Below are 17,116 nucleotides of genomic sequence, written 5' to 3'. Positions count from 1 at the left end.
TGGCGGTAGACCATCAGACTCCACTTCAACTTTTACGAATTGAAAATAAAAGTTTGAGGTGAAAAACCATCATTGTGGGTTGAATGAAATAAAAGTTTGAGGTGAAAAACCATCATTCTTTCTCCAAATTAAATTAAGAACAACTTCTCGGAGAATTACATGATCCTTATGGATCAAATAGATTTTCACACTTGAACAGCCGCAATGGATCAGACTAAAAACGTTGGATTATGAAGAGAATGAAGCAGGTTCTTTATTTATATTCTCGTGTTTGATTTTTCGAGGTGCTTACTGATCAACTTCTTTACTCATACAAATTCATTTAGTCATGATTAGATTGCATCTAAGAATTGTTCTAAAGATTTTCAAGAAACATAGATGGAGTTTTACTGCAGTGCCAGAAAACAATCATGTCAATATTTTTTGGTGCGGGTTCGATCCCACTGATCCATCTTACCCTTAACAACTAACAATTTTAACCAGTAACACTATCGTTTTTCAAAAATAAAAAATAAAAAAAAAATAAAAGAAAAATAAATCAAGAACCAAAGTAAATAAAAGCACTAACTACATTTTACACCTCAAGGTTTGAGGTGATTTTTAAAATGGGCAAAATGGGATATCAATTTTCTCACATTGACCCCTAAAGTTTTAAAATTGTATCAGTTTACTCCTTTTGTATATTTGGGGGTCTAATTATTATTTAATCGATGAGTTTTTTTAGTCAATGTGGTGTAAATGTGGCTTACATATCAACTCATTTACGAGTTATATGCTCACCATATCAACAATTTAACGAAAATTTAAATAATTCACTAGACAAAATGTCTAAATTGCTAAACCTTAGAGAGCAATGTGGGAAAATTGAAAATTCGTGACCCATTTTGGATCACTGTAAACATGGAGGGTGTCAAATGTAGTTAGCACTAGATAAAACGAAGACTACAAAATAAAAAATAAAAAAAAATTAAAAAAAAAATAAAAACAAGAGTTTTTACAAAGATGGTTTATTATATTTATTATAGTATGCTAATTCTATTAGGTTACATTTCCTTTTCTTTTATTTGTCTTATTTTTTCATGCATTGAATCTCTTCACGAAAAATGTGTGTAAGAGTTAATTCGTGAAGATTTCTTTCAACGTCTAGTAATTAAGATAACATAAGGTAGATCATTTCCAAACGTGTCCAATGGAACAAAATGATGTGTGCATATTTTCATATATTTTTATCATATACTTCCTTTGGATTTTGTATATATGAAAGGGTTAAATGCACTAATTTATATTATTTTAATTTATAGGCTTTCAATTTTGAAGTTATGTAGAAATGAAGTGAAAAATAAGCTTTTTGGGTGTGTAGAGTAATTCTAGTGGAGCATGGGGCTAACTAGCTGCGCGAAGACATGTGCATTACAATAAGAAGATGAAACAGAGCGGTTTTGGAATCAAATAGACATGAGAATGCTATTCAATGGACTTTAGGAGAGAACTTAATTTCTAGTTTTTATTATTTCTGTTTATTTTTTCTTTTCTTTAATAAGGACTTAAAGTTAATTAGTGATAGGATTTTAGTCGGGTTTTAATTGTTATTTTTCTTTCTTGAACGCCTTCTTGCCATGGGTTTTATATAAGGAGGTTACTTCTCCTTGTTAAGTTGGAGAGCCACCAAAAACAGAACCAAAAATCATATTTTAGATAGGGAGTTGCAGCAAGGAAGGGAAGAGGGAAAAGCTTTCTTAGGTTTTCTTTTCTTATATTTTAATCTTATTATTTTATGGATTTTATTTTTAAGTTGTATTTCATTTCAGTTTAATTCAAATCATGTTTAACTTTTCTTTTTTTTTTTGGTTAAAGGTTCTCAACTATAATTTGTTTCAATTTAATTGGTAAGAATTTTAGAATCAATTTGATCTCTGTGGGATGATATCCGTGCTTATATGCTATACAATCATCCAATTCGTATACTTGCGAGCACTAAAATTCGAGACTTAATGAGTTTAATTTTGGTTATCTAATTTTCACAACGCAAAACTAGATAAAGCATATCAAAACTTAATACTGGACACAGATTTATGCCCATTGTTTTTTCAAAAAGGATATTCTAGATCTTTCCTCTTCAATATAAAAGGGACCAAAGGCTAGCTTTTTTTGTACATGCTTACAAACAAGAATATCATGATATATAATTGCTTTAGATTTTGATTTATGTGGAGAAAATGATGCAAAATTTTGAGGCATTTGATGACTAAGATGAAGTGGAGTATGGTGATATCGTTGAAGAGCTTGAATATTTGCAGTTCTAAAAAATCGTATCCATGATTTACCAGAAGTATATACTAATTTTTATCGCTCTTCTATTCACTTTTCATTTTAATATATTTAATTTTGATTTTCACGGTTTATCTATTAACTTTATACCTCTTCTATTCACTTTTCATTTGTATCTATTTGCTTTTGTTTTCAAGTTTTATGTATCCATAAAACTAACACACTTGTTGACATATTCACTAATAAAGTGAGTCTTACACACAAATCAATTTTTAGATAAGCATTCGTAATTTCGTTTCAGATCTATCTTAGGTCCTCAGGGCACCAAAATAATAATTAATTGATGCGGTTGCTTCGAAAATGCAAGAAGACGATTTCTTAAAGGTTAAAATTTTAAGGAGTTTTACTTGGAGTGGTTGTATATGATTATGCTTTTGCATCAAGGTTTAGGTACTATGTCCCCTTGTTATATTTTTTTTTTCTTCAAATAATATAATATAGGCGTGAAAGCTTAGCGTTCCCCCTGGCTTCGACTGGGTTCCAACCCTCTTTAAATATTTCTTTTATATACATGTTCGTGTATTGAAAAAAAGGCACATTTGGATCGTTCGCCAGGGCACCAAAAACTCAAGGCAGGCCCTAGTTATGCAACAAGAAGCAAGGGGAGAAGACGAAGTGGTCCAAGTTCTTCAGCAGACACCGTCACCATCACCGTCCCCTGCTGAACTGCATTGCATTGGTCATGAATGGAGAGTGGAAGGCAATGTAGCACAATAGGGAGAAGATGAGGATGCTTAAATGCTCAAGCAGCAGCCTCCCACGCCCCCTGTTGAAGTACATGACATTGGCCTTTCATGGAGAGATGAAGGAGCACGAGGACAGGAAGATAGAAGGGAGAAGAATGTTAGAAAGAAATCAGAATCCACTGCAATATGGGAATAGAATAGGCAATGGCATGTATATTGTATATTGCAATTGTTTGATTGATTTTTTTTTTTTCCCTTTATTATATAGCTGTAGAGAAATTAGTTCCTAGTTTATAGTTTCTTTGTTGTATACAAGTATTCTATCATTAATAGAGTAATTATTCTTGATAAATACTTTCTTTGCCAATCCTAAATTTACATGGTATCAGAGCAGGGTTAATACTTACTCTGCTCTTCCTATTTTCTTCCGCTGTTGGATTCCCTCACGCCTATACAGCGAAGGTGTTCTTCTATTTCATTTTGTGTCATTGGTTCCATCAATAGATAATGACCAAACCTCGGAAGGAGGCAAGTCAAAAGTCTTTAGTCCATTTTTAATCCACACAGAATTTCAGTTGGGACTCGAACAGTTCCTGAAATTCCTAGACTTTATAGTATACTACATTGTGGTTGTCTTATTTCTTGGAAGATACGTTTATTGTCTCTACGGTTTGGTCTATCCTTCATTATAATGTCTTAAGAAGTTGCTTTGTGACTAGGTGTTTTACGGCAGGATGTCAGCCTCTTGTGTAGGTGTAGAAGCTCATCCTTCTTGCATAGCTTCCACTGTAAACGTTGTGGTTATAGATTTTGATCGTGATAAGTTGTGGCTTCATCCCTTCTCATTTGCTCTTACTTACCCTCTTCAGTTTCCAATTCGCAGATTCATTTTCCTACCACTGGGTTGCTGATGCAGCACGATTTTTGGTATGGACCAGTAAGCAGAGTCCAGGCCGAAACTACAGGACCACTAAAACAAGCAAAACCTCGAAAGAAATTAACCACGTAAAAAGTAAAGGTCTAATATACGGCATGCAAACCATATCTGGTTCTATAATGTCAGGCTTTCATAACAAATCTAAATCTCTTGCGTTCATGTGAATTCTGATACGCATGAATGATGTGGTTCGGTTTTATTTTATTTTATTTTATTTTATTCTCTCTATTTCAGTGGAAGGTTGTGTTTGGTTTCGATTCTAATCGATTTTAATTAATTTTTCAAAGTTTAAGAGTGGATGTTTGTTTGCTAATCCTTTTTAATTCTGTCACTCGATCCTTACGGATTGAAGTTCATCATAATCCTTACGTACGACAGATTAAAAGAGAGCTACAACATGCATGGGATGAAGTTAAAACTTCTTTAAAAACATAAACAGTGCCCACATCAATTCGCAGCCTTATGACTTGATAATATGGATTCAGTTAAAGAATAAGATCCTACAGCGGCATATGATAAAATAATATAGATAATATACGGGAGATTCTACTTCTGATATTACCGAGGTTTTTTGAAATAAAACTTAACATCTAGTAATAAGTAGTTAAATTGGGGATTTGGATCCTCTCCTGAGCCCAAGGAGAGGATTCTCCTAACCAAGCAGTGTGGGCCGTTGGATGAAAACCAAGCAATGTGGACCGTTGGATTTTCATCTAATGACTATAATTAATATAACTTTAAAGGGACCTTCCTGTTTGTAACCGTTGGATAAATATCCAATTGCTCACATTACTTAGTCAGGAGGATCCTTTCCTTGGGCTCAGAAGAGAATCCAAATCCTTAAATTGGAACAATATCGATGATGTTAGTGAAAGACCACCAGATTCCGCTTCAATCTTTAAGGATTGAAAATGAAAGGTTTGAGGAGAAAAGCCATCATTGCAAGTTGAAGGAACTTCTTTTGAGGAGAAAAAACATCATTGCAAGTTTAAGGAACTTCTTTCCCGCTTTGGAGGACATCTTCAAAGCTTGAATCATTCTTTCTCCAGGTTAAAACAATAACAAGTTCTCCGTGAATTAAATGATCCTTACAGATCAAATAGATTTTCACACTTGAACAGCCGCAGCAGATCCGGACTCAAAACGTTGGATTATGGTGAGAAGGAAGCAGGTTCTTTATTCATGTTCATGTGTCTGATTTTGGAAGGTGCTTACTAATCAACTTCTTTGCTCATACAAATACATTTATTCATGATTGGATTGCATCTAAGAATCGTTCAAAAGATTTTTTAGAGACAAGACAGCGCTTTACCGTAGTGGCTGAAAACAATCATATTTATACACCCTGGTGTGGGTTTGATCCCACCGATCCCTATTTCCCCTAACAACTAACAACTTATCTCACTAACACTCAAAAAAAATCTAGAAACAAAGTAAATACAAGGGCTAATTACATTTTACACTTTCAAAGTTTAGAGGTGATTTTTAAAATGGGCCATGAGATATCAATTTTCTCACATTGCCCCCTAACGTTTTAAAGTTGTTTAAATATACACATCTATTTATTAATTAATCAATGAGTTTTTAAGTCAATGTGGTGTAAATGTGGCTTACATATCAACTCATTTACGGGTTTCATGCTCACCATGTAATCAACTTAACGAAAATTCAATTAATTCACTAGACAAAAAGGTCTAACTTGCTAAAATTTAAAAAATATAGGGAGCAATGTGAGAAAATTGAAAACTTGTGGCACATATGGAAAATCACCCCAATTTTTTTTTAATTTGTCCTATTTTTTCGTGTACTGAATCTTTTCACGGAAAATGCGTGTAAGATATGTTTATGAAGATTTCTTTCAACGTCTAGTAATTAATATAAGATAAGGATGGATCATTTCTAACCGTGTCTAAAGGAACAAAACCAGATAAATAAAGCATATGAAAACCTAAGTTGATATATCACATTGACCTTATTTATGAGACAAGAAGAGTTTAAATGTCCTAACCCACTCTAACTAATACTGGGGCCTTTGATGATAACACCCCACACCTGTAGTTCTATCCAAGTGGTAATTAACAAGTTGGGGACAAGATTTGTGTTGTTGGAAGTGGATTTTTGGCTCGTCTCTTTGATAATTCCACACTTAATACTGCACATAGATTTATGCCGACTTTTTTTGTTTTTTTTTTTTTTTTTTGAAAAACAATATTCTAGATCTTTCCTCTTAACTATAAAAGAGACATAATGCTAGTTTGTTTTATACATGATTACAAACAAGACATATCATGATCTAAAATTGCGTTAGATTTTGATTTATGTAGAGAAATGATGCAAAGTTATGAGACATTTGGTGACCAAGATGAAATGGAGTATGGTGATAGCTTTGAAGAGCTTGAGTCATATAAAGTTCTAAAGCTTCGTATCCATAATTTACCAGAGATATATACTAACTTTTATCTCTCTTCTGTTCACTTTTCATTTTGATCTATTTAATTTAGATTTGCACGGTTATCGATTAACTTTCATGAGTCTTTTATCTTTTCATTTGTATCTATTTACTTTTGTTTTTCAAGTTTTATTTGTGGACATATTCATCAATATAAGAGTCTTATATATGATGGAATGGCCTACATGTGGTAGCAAAAATCCGTCATCTTTAGTCTTGACGAATTTGTACCTACAAAATAATCAACACCTTTGATCAAAGACCAAGGCCTCATGTGCGCATGAAGGGGGGGAGGCGGGGGGAGAGGGGTTTGGCCAATGGATCTCCGATGCCTAAGTTAGTTTCTCTAAAAAGAGTGAGTGTTTAGGGCTTGTATGTATAGCAAGAAGCTTACCAAAATTCGGTAGAGATTGAGCTATTTATAGGAGGGGGCCGACCATAGTGTGAGGGAGTAGCCTTACCAATGGCGGCATCCTATTGACTAATTAGGAGATAATATCTTGGATAATGGTGGAAGTATCCCTAATTGATTGGAATAGAGAATCCTTGCTAGAGTTGATCTTTTATTTGGGATTGTATTAAAGATAGGATATGGTAATTAATCCATATCTTTAATACCTTTGACTTTTCCATGCCACGAGTAGGGGAGTTTTGAGCAGTCGTAGTCTGCTGCTTAAACTGCTAGGGATACTGAGCTGCGCATGCGAGCATTTGAGAGCCTTGCCCATTTAATGAGGGCAATATGATTTTTCTCGAGATAAAGTCCACGTGTCATCTTCTGCATTTTTGAGATTATTTTTGGCTCCACAAATGCCCCTACACTTGCTAGGATGCTTGCAGAAAAGGGAAGTAGGTGTAGAAGTCTCAAACTGCTCAGGTAAGCAGAGAGTTGTTTCCTAATTTGATGTAGATCTTCCACTTTGACTTAAAGATAAATTCTTCTAAGAAAGGGAAACCAATTCTATCAATATTTATTTAATTCTGCCTTAGGCAGGGGGTTAAATAAATCTGGAGAACAATTTTCATCCATACAAGAAAGAGAGAAAAACAAAGAAAATTTATTCCCCTTCCCCTAGCCTTCTTCTTCGCTTGCCCTTACAAAGAATTGTTTCTCATTGTTTTTCTTCTTTTCAACACCTCACCAAGGTAAGAAAAAATTAATTTTCTTTGAATTTTCTTGGGTAGTGTGCTACTGGGCAACCATCGGGTGGTACGGCACGTCAACTAGCAGGGGCTGAAAGTCGCGTGGACCGATGAGGTGGCATGGCAGGGGCTATAGCTTAGGCTGTTGGCTCAGCTAGGGCAACAACTTGAGGCGCAGTACAAAACGAAGCATGGGGTTTGAGCTCCTTCTAGGGACCTGAATCTGACACGGGCCAGTTAGGCATGTCAGATGGTGAGGAACAGTTGAGGTGTCGCCATAAGTTGTTTCACGCTTTAAGCAAAGGTGATCATGAGTGGGTGATGGACACCTTGAAGACCAACGGAGAGTGGGAGTCTGACCCCTCGCCTAAGCTGCGTGTTCTAATAGAGTTCATGGATGGTAATTGAACTGCTTCTTTTTTTGTCTACTTGAAATTGTTGTTCAGTTACTTTTGACTTCAAGTGACTGAATGTCTTCTTTTGCTTGTGGAGATTCGAATATGAAGAGTGCTTCCTGCTAAGTCGTCTTTGTTAGAAGAAATATGGTTTGCCTCTTAAGGAATAGATTAAGCAGATTAAGGAGGAGGCGATTGCTCGTCCAATTGCTGTTGTAGAGCCTGCTGCTGATGAATGTAGAAAGAAGAGACCTTCAACACTTGCTCGAGAACCATTGGTTGAGAAAAAGCCAAAGACTTCTTCTGCTGCTCATGGGGCTCGTCTGCTACTGAAAAACTTGGCATTGATTTGACTTCTCCTAAGGGGAAGAATGAGAGTATTAAGTCTAAGCCTGCAATGCCTGTCATTTCTAAGGTAACCCTAACCACTGCTGAGATGATTGCCCATCATAGGAGTTTTATGGTGCCTTCAGTGTTCGGATTTGCATCGAAGCGTCCGTTTGGAGCTAATTCTAGCTCAGCTTTTAAAAGACTCGTTACCATAAAGAGTGGAAATGAAAGTCAGTCACTTGGAAAAGTGGATTTGGCTGTTAAAGAGGCGTCAAAGCTTGCTCTTTGTATGCTGCCCCAATTATGCTTCTTGCCAAAAATGAAGGAACTATTCAAGTTTGATATCTCAGTTGTCGTAGATGGCCAAGATCAGAGCTGCTGAAGATGAAGTGTCGGATGAGCAAACTATTGAGGTGAAGTGGTAGCATAAGGCAGGATGGCTACTAGAGAACCCAAGGTCATCCAAGCTGCTAATTGAGTAGTCTTATTTGTTTAGCTTATGTTGGATTTTGGCAACCTTCGTGCAAGTTTATCAATTTGCTAGAAATTCAATAAATTGCTTTCTTCACTTTACATTATCTTTATTTTTCTTGAAACTTTGCTTGCTTGAAATGTCTCACAAAACTTTTAGCCATAGGATCATCGGCTGGGCACGTTGCTTTGAAAAAAAGCCGACAATCCCTTAGAGTCACTTATGGTCGTGAGCTTTGGTTTCTTGTAACGTCGAGCTGTTTAAGTTCGTCGTGAGTTAATGCCCTCTGGCCATGTGTTGCTTAACTGGTCTTTGAATATTTAATCATTTGAGTTACATGGCTTGCATCACAACATCATAAAGATGTGTAGGATATGAAAATCGTTACCTAATCACATAAAAAACGTGTAGCTGTGTGGAAATTTATGGGCAGTTTGCCCTCTCTTATTGGAGAGCAGATCCAAGTGAATGTTGGGAAATTAGTTTACCCTTTCGCACTAGAAAATATACCCATATGGGTGTTGAGGAATTAGTTTATCCTCTGGCACTACAGATCAGACCTAAATGGGTGTTGAGGAATTAGGTTACCTTATCGCATTGAAGAGCAGGCCTGGATGGGTGTTGGGAAATTAGTTTACTCTCTTGCACTAGAGAGCTTACTCAAATGGGTGTCGATATTACTTTATCTTCTAGCACTAAAGAGTAGACCTAGATAGGTGTCGAGGAATGAGTTTTGCACTAGAGAGCAGACCTAGATGAGTGTCGGAAAATTAGTTAATCGTCTTGCACTATAGAGCTTACCCAGATAGGTGTCAGTAAATGGGTTACCTACCTGCACTGAAGAGCATAGAAGTCATTCTGAATGCAGTTGGGGAAAGTTGAACTACTGGACAACTGAAATAATCCTCATATTGTGAGGTCTTATGAGGTGATCTACTTGAGACTTCAAACTACCTGTGGAACCCGCGTAAAGGTGTAAGTAGGGAGCGTAATGTATTGCACCATCCTTGGATTTTTTTATTGTGTGCTCTCTTGAGTTTGGTTGGTGATCAGCTGAGAATCTAAATGGATTTCAAGCTTCTTCATCGCTAAGTCATTCACTAGCAAAGGGCTACTGGTTAAAGCCTCGTGCTCTATTTCGTCTTTGGATGCTTTGAAGCATAGACTGTTACAGACCTAGTCGACGTGGCTAGGAGCTGCGAAGCATAAGTTGGTGCAGTGGGGAGCCATGGTACAAGATAGGCATAGTTGAGGGCCGTAAAGCAAGCAGGTGTAGCTGTGAGCCTCGGAGCTGACAACGGCTTAGGCTAAGTTGTACGTAGCAAGAGGAATTGGGCTACTAGGTCTATGATGCTCGGCTGTTGGCAATATGCTTCTCTATTGTTGAACCGTCATGGGTGATGAGGACAAGACTTGTTCTTGATCCATGGTGGTTGAAGGAACTATCATGCAAGTTGGGCTGGTGCATCGTCCGTTATTCGTCTGCCCCCAGCACGCTATTCGGCTGAGTTCCTACGTTCGTGAGAACATAAGTAATCTTTGTATCTATCAGCATATGCAGGGTGGTTCTGTCTACTTGATCATGTCAATGAAAGGTGACCTACTCATGTTGGCCATATTCTTCCAAAGGCCTTCGTAGATGGTTTCTATACGCTGGAATCCGCATAGCTGCTTTGCTACAAGCCTTTGTACCTCCTCTTAGATTTTCCTTTGATGGGGCAATGGAAATTGTGGTTGCCTTCGGTGTTGACCTACTAGTCTATAATGCCCTTCCCCTTGTCTTACTCCTTTGTGTCGGGGTTACGGTGCACGTGGTTCGTTAATGAACGAGGTGCTCACTGCACTTGGCGTGGGCTGCTAGTTGGACTTGAGCCAATTTGCTTTTATGCTTCCCTTTGTCCATCGTGCTACCAACTCTAGTGCTTGATAGAAGAATCTCCTTGTAGGCCTAGGCGCGAGTGAATGCTTCGCCTAGAATGTCTGAAATGCTCGTTGGAACGCGGACCTAACTGCGAGTGTACACTGACTCGTGGGCCAAGTTAGGAATGAACGCTTGCACACTAAAACAGGCGAAGACATTTTCCTGAATGCCAAGCCGAGAATTATACTGCATGAACATTCGATTCTTGGTAAATTGAGCGGCTACTTCAATTTTGACTAATTTGTACGAGGCTCTCAACGTAATAGAAAATTCCACGAACCAAATGCAAGAGTCTTGTTCGAGTGTTGAATCAGGCTCTCAATGAAAGCATCAATTTGTGGTAGCAAATATCCGCCGTCTTCAGTCTTGACGAATTTGTACCTACAAAACAATGATCACTTTCCTTCATTTCTCTGTTCTCTTAACTCTGCTTGGGACCAATAATTTGTTTCTTGCCAACATCCATTCGAGGCCTTATGACTTGATAATATCGACGACTAATAACAAAATTGGAAGAAACTAAGAAATAAACAAACTGATAGTTTGTTTACCAAGTCAAAGTAATTTCATTCGCAAAGTATTTAAACTGCTCTGATACCATTGAAAATCAAAGCACGCCACGAACAAACGAAATAGAAAACTTTATTAATCGAAAACAAAAAATGCCAAAAAAAAACTACACAACCCAAAGAAACTACATATTACATATTGATTGACTTGGCAGCTTAGAAGGGTGTATCATTTTATTCTTTCTCTAAAGCAATTGCATGCAAGATTTGAATATAAAATGACTAAAATTTCCTTTAATCATCGTCACACAATTACATGCAAGAGATGATAATATAGAATTATAATGACAGATATATATCGTATCTAATAATGCTAGGAAGATTAAATTTATAGGCAAAATTTTGTAAATTAAAAGATATAGAAGTTGATGATCAGATTATTATTTAAATATTGATAAACGTGCTCAGTTGCTATTGATGAACACATAATTTAATTTTCAAATTTAATCTTCAAATTTAATATCCCTAACACTACTCATATAAATTTCCTTTAAACAGCATCATACAAAAGTAAAGTATTGTGACAATGAATTTTTCTCTCAAAAATAAATAAAACAATGAATTAAATGGTTGCATAAAATTTCCTTCAAGAACACAATCCTTAATCAGAAGTCTAAATCCTCTAATATTTACGAACAAAATATTGTGACTTGGATCTTCAATAATTTTTCTGATAGGCACCGTACCAAACTGGAACTCCGATCGCAACGCCACCACCAAAACTATGGTTCCCAGCCGCCGGAAACCCCATCCTCGAGTGAGACGACGTTGTTGAACTTGCACAAACGTACATCTCCGGAACCTTCATCCTGACAGAAATATTAATAACCCCATTCCTCTCCCCCTTGTAATCTCTCAGCCTGTAGCTCAAAAAATGCGGGTAACCCTCCGGCACATAAGCGCCAACAAAATCCGATGCCGGAACCGTCGCCGTTCCGAACGTCCTGACGCCGTACGCGGTCTTGCATTGGACCTCCACCGTGATGGACTTGGAGTGTGTTGGCAAGTCGAGCACGAGCTTCTCGTTCCACCGTGGGTAGGCGCCGCCTTCGGTGTCCCTGTCCGTGGTGCGAAACTGGCTGTTGGTGTCCGTCCGGACGGTCACGGAGGCGTTTGTCTTAATGGGTTTTCGATCTAATTGCAGGTTCTCGGCGGAGATCACTGTGATTTCGAGCGTCCGGAAATTGGCTGCCATGGTGGTGGATGAAGGGTGAGCGTAAGGTGTTGTGTTAGATTAGGGGAATTGTGAGAGGCGATGAGAGGTGAGAGGCGATGAGAGGAAATAGATGTGGGTGGGGAGGGGTTATATAGGAGTGTTGAGGGAAGGGTGTGAGAAAAGAGCAAGCAACAGCCACCTGGTTTCTGTGGAATTCAAATTGGACTAATAAATAAAAATACGCGCCGAAGTGCACTTTTGTTTTCCAAGTTGACTTTGGACCTTTAAATGGGTTTTTGAGTTATTCAGGAATCAGCAGAGAAACTTTCATGTAATTAACGGACGGTTCATGCCCCTTGTACCGACAGAGAAATTTCTAATCAAATGGTTTGTACGACTGTTTTAAAAGTCTTGGCCTACCGTAACCTAGGTTCCGCTTAGGTGATAGGTGATTGGTCATCAGTCCAGTTAATTAAGTGTTTGAAAATTAAAAATTGATGTCTAGATCTGCTTAGGTGTCTGCTTAGACCCGACTAGCCATCACTTAGGTCGTGACTCTCACTTATACAAAAAATAGATATATTTCATTTTGAGGTTTTTTTTAAATAAATTGTAATAGACTTGTTGAATACTTATTATCTGATCTATAACAAGTTTTCTTAAATCCGCCTAAGTGCTAGGCCCCAGTCCGCCGCACAACTAGCGTCTAACGTCTTTTAGAACCTTGGTTTTTATAAGTAATTGCCTGACTAATTTTTTGGAAAATAGGGCTATATTTCTACTTTTTATTTCTCAAAAGTGCAGTATACGACATATCTTTAATAAGCAATTAAATTTTATGGTACGAATACAATGTTACGGTAATATTTTTATGCACTGTCACAAACATTTACACATTTCTCCTCACTTGACTAGTTGACTTATCATGTGGGGAATCCGAGTTGAAAACTTGCAACTAATTGTGGAGCAAAATTCATTGTGGCGTTGTTAGAGAATTTTCTCAAGTCATGCTTGGAATTGAATTTTCATGATTTGTCAAGAAAACCTAAACTCTTTGCACAAAATTCGTTTTATAATGTTTGAAAAGTAAATTGCTTATTGCTTACTATGTATGTAAACATTGATTGGAAATTGACGGGGAATGACATTGAAGCTTCTATGAGTATAATAATGCGTTGGGTAAATCCAATAAGAGTATATCTAATTAATACAAACTAAATAAGTGTAAGTGAAAGCGTTATTTAGCTTCAAAAGATAAAATTTAATTTTGAAAAGGACATTTCTAGCCTAAGCTAAAATAGCATAGGACTCTTCAGGGGGCCAGTTTAGCCCTGACTCTTAAATGGTTAACTTTTAAAAGAAATTGGTAGCCAATGAAAACTAGGCACTTAACACTTTGCAACACCTAGCCTCTCACACCATTAGAATAACAAAATTTTGAAAGTTACACCTCATTGATCATCTTTACAAAATATTAGTCAAATTGGAAATATTTAAGATATCTAATTGGGTTTAAAGAAATTAACGAATATTTTGTTTTATAAAAAACAATGAAATTTCATTGTGATAATTAAATAGGCAAATAGTTTCGGATTGAATAGAAGTTTTGCAAGAATGATCTTTGAATCAAGATTTATAAAATAGACGGTTAGGATTATTAAAGTTTGATGCGGAATAGATTCGACAACAAATCTCTATTTTTTTCAAAAAATGGGGATCCCCTTCCCCCTATATATACACACACATTAATGCTCAAGTAAAACAGCAGGAAGAAAGACAGTACTTATTGTAGTTGCAAAAGACATCAATTTGAGAGAAAACATGATGTTGAATATGAGTAAAAACTCATCAAGTGACCAATCTCAAAATTACATTTGTGAGAAACTTGACGTAAAGTTAAAATGACGAGAAGAGAATCACCCGCAAACCAAAGCTTTTTCATCATAAAATTCCAAAACTCGGTTTCTTCAAATACCTCTTGTAGTTGTAAATTGAATGTTCACGATTTATCTCTTTTGCATAGGAGAAAGACTTACGTAGAATGAATTCACAATCACTGTAACGTTCAATTTCATTGACATAATGACATGTATGTAAATTTCTCAACATAGAACAATATATTATTGGATCAAATGCTACATAACTGTAAATCTGTTCATGTAAAGTTGTTATCCTTGTATAGTTCATCCATGTGTCATGCCTTGGAAAAGATTTGACTCACCCAACCACTTTTTAAAGCACACAGTTCCTTTTCACCCGTATTGCCCATGCTAATCCTATGCGCCTCTATTTTTTTTTGTTTATCACCTTAACATCTTACTTTGAAATTTCTCCACTGAATGTGACTACAAGTGTTACCCGTAGTATAAGTACGTTGGCTTAGTGCTTTAAATCAAAGACTGTGTGCGTGGTCATGATCATGGGCGCCGGAGTCACTATATACATGAATTCTCGATCCAAACTCTTTTCTATTCTAGACCAAGCCACATTTTCCTCTTTATCATTCTTATTGAGGTGCAATCTTCACTTCTCCTCATTCCATCAACTTTTCCTTAGCCTTATCATCATTGTGTGGCATACGGAGGATTACGCACTAACTGGGGATATTTTTATGGTATGAGAGAGACTTTTATTTTTTAGTTTTTATTATTTGGTTATTGTTTCAACCGTAAACGTGATTACGCCATGAAAGCTGACGACACACAAATGACAAAGGTGGGAATTTGTAAGTTACATGCAAAGCTCATGGAAGGTAAGTTTATATAATGGCATACTCAAAGAGTTGTTCACCTAATGTGTATTCTACAATGATCGTTTAACAAACACAGCCACAACCACGATATGTAAGGAAGACCCTAAATATAGGTAATTTGAATTAAAAATATGAGAGATTGGAGTAATTTACATAAAATTGAAAGACCCTAAATCCAATAGAGAGAACTAAAAACATTGTACAAATCCAAAAACTCGAATATGAGGTAAAAACTAAGCAATAATTTTTTTAAAATATAAATTTGGTTAGGTACACTATTCTAACAAATTTGACTAAACTCAAGTTTACTTTGTACTTGTTCTATTTTCAATATAATCTTGTACTTTTAATAAAATAAAAAAAAAATTATGGTTTGTAAAGTTTCTTCGAATTTAAACCTTTTAGGTTAAAATTTTCATAAAATTTAACTCAACAAGTAATACACAAAAATTAAGTTCACCTCAAGTTTTAAACAATGAACAAAATTGTCGTACTGAATTTTGATATTGCATGGTTACTTGGATAAATTTTTTTTGTGCGACCTTGTGTACATATGAATTCGTGTATTAGGGAGTACAACATTTGGGTTCAAAACTTTTGGTTGAGATAATTACTGCTACCAATCTCATTCTCAGGTCTCTCCACCTAAGAGCATCTCAATGAAGCGCTCTATATATTATCCAAAAGAAAGAAAAAATGAAGGGCTGCATATGAGGCTGGAAAAGTAGTGGATATAACTCATTTTAGAGCCCCGATAAATTTTTAGGGCTCTAAAAAAGAAACTCTCCCAATGAGGAGCTATATATATACACATAGATTGAGCTCTATATAGAGCTATAATTTATTTATGTAGTAATTTGATTGCGCTTTGTTAACTTTTATTAAATTGAGTTTTAGACGTGTTATCTTAAAAAAAAAATTATAAACTTTTCAACCTCAAAAATTCAAAATTCTGATAATATTAGATTTCATCACGTATGGTAAGTTAGAATTCATCACTTATTGGCGAACTTGTTACACTCACTATGGATGACCCCCTATTTTTGGGGCCCTTCGGGTTTCTTGAGCTATCATCACTTTTGTAGAATTGTAATTATTAATGCTAAATACGAGTCCACATCGTGGTGCCAACTTGATTTTTTCCATGCTCGGCCTAGCGCTACATCTTCCAAAAATCGATATATTATATAAAGTTAGTGTAAACTAATTTGTTGTAATGCTAAATAAGAAAACATAATAGATGGTTACTACGCTTAATTAATGCGTGAGGATTATTTTTCATCAAGAATTGGGCATTAAAAAAGAAGATTTAGTGTAAACTAGACATTCTCATTAGCCACTCAATACTATGGTATGGTGATATTTCTCTTCACTTGGAAGTGAGAGACCTTAGGTTCGAATCTCTTGGATCGCGAATTCGATACCTAATTAGGCTACCCATTTGTGTGGTTTACCCGAACTCCCCCTTCCCTTAGTGTAAAAATATCGGTGCACTAAAAAAACTAGACATTCCCATTCTGGTCCCTTAGTTTTAGTGAAATTAGAGCTTTGGTTCATTAATAACAAATTTAATACCATTGATCTTTGAACTTGTTAGAAGGCAATGCAATGCAACGGAATGGTTCATTGGGTAATTCTGTTAAAACTTTCAACCTTATTTCCGTTTAAACTCTAAATTTTGAACTTAATTTTAATGGTATTACATGAAAGAAAATTTACACATGAATTTTTAAGGGAACTGTTATTAGCACTCCAAAAATATCATTTTATACTCATCACAAGCGTATTTTTCTTTCTAATTATAGGAAGTTTGGGTGCGCAATGAGATTTTTGAAGTGTTAATAACAATTCTCATTACTAGATCAGAATCAACAATTTTATTGGGTCCACAAATTTATACAAAGTAACTAGTAAATAAACGATCAGTGGTAGAATATCTCTAGAAAGTGGTAGATTGCTTTCATGGTTAGGTTTTTCA

The 17,116-nt window shown here is 36.0% G+C and overlaps 1 protein-coding gene across 1 annotated transcript; it reads right to left on the bottom strand.

Moving 5' to 3' along the window:
* Positions 1-11,644: 11,644 nt before the first annotated feature.
* Positions 11,645-12,497, bottom strand: LOC137733173 (BON1-associated protein 2-like). Its single transcript, XM_068472332.2, has one exon. It carries the CDS (start codon positions 12,423-12,425, stop codon positions 11,889-11,891), a length of 537 nt encoding a protein of 178 aa, XP_068328433.2. The 5' UTR covers positions 12,426-12,497; the 3' UTR covers positions 11,645-11,888.
* Positions 12,498-17,116: the final 4,619 nt, after the last annotated feature.

Source organism: Pyrus communis, chromosome 7 (genome assembly GCF_041283825.1).
Source record: "Pyrus communis isolate YQ-2024b chromosome 7, ASM4128382v1, whole genome shotgun sequence".
NCBI classification, from domain to species: domain Eukaryota; kingdom Viridiplantae; phylum Streptophyta; class Magnoliopsida; order Rosales; family Rosaceae; genus Pyrus; species Pyrus communis.
Note: the sequence above shows the minus strand (reverse complement) of the source record. Positions and strands in the feature narration are given on the sequence as shown.

Coding starts and splice junctions, on each gene's coding strand:
- LOC137733173 (XM_068472332.2), bottom strand. CDS start 12,425: ATGGCAGCCAATTTCCGGACGCTCGAAATCACAGTGATCTCCGCCGAG.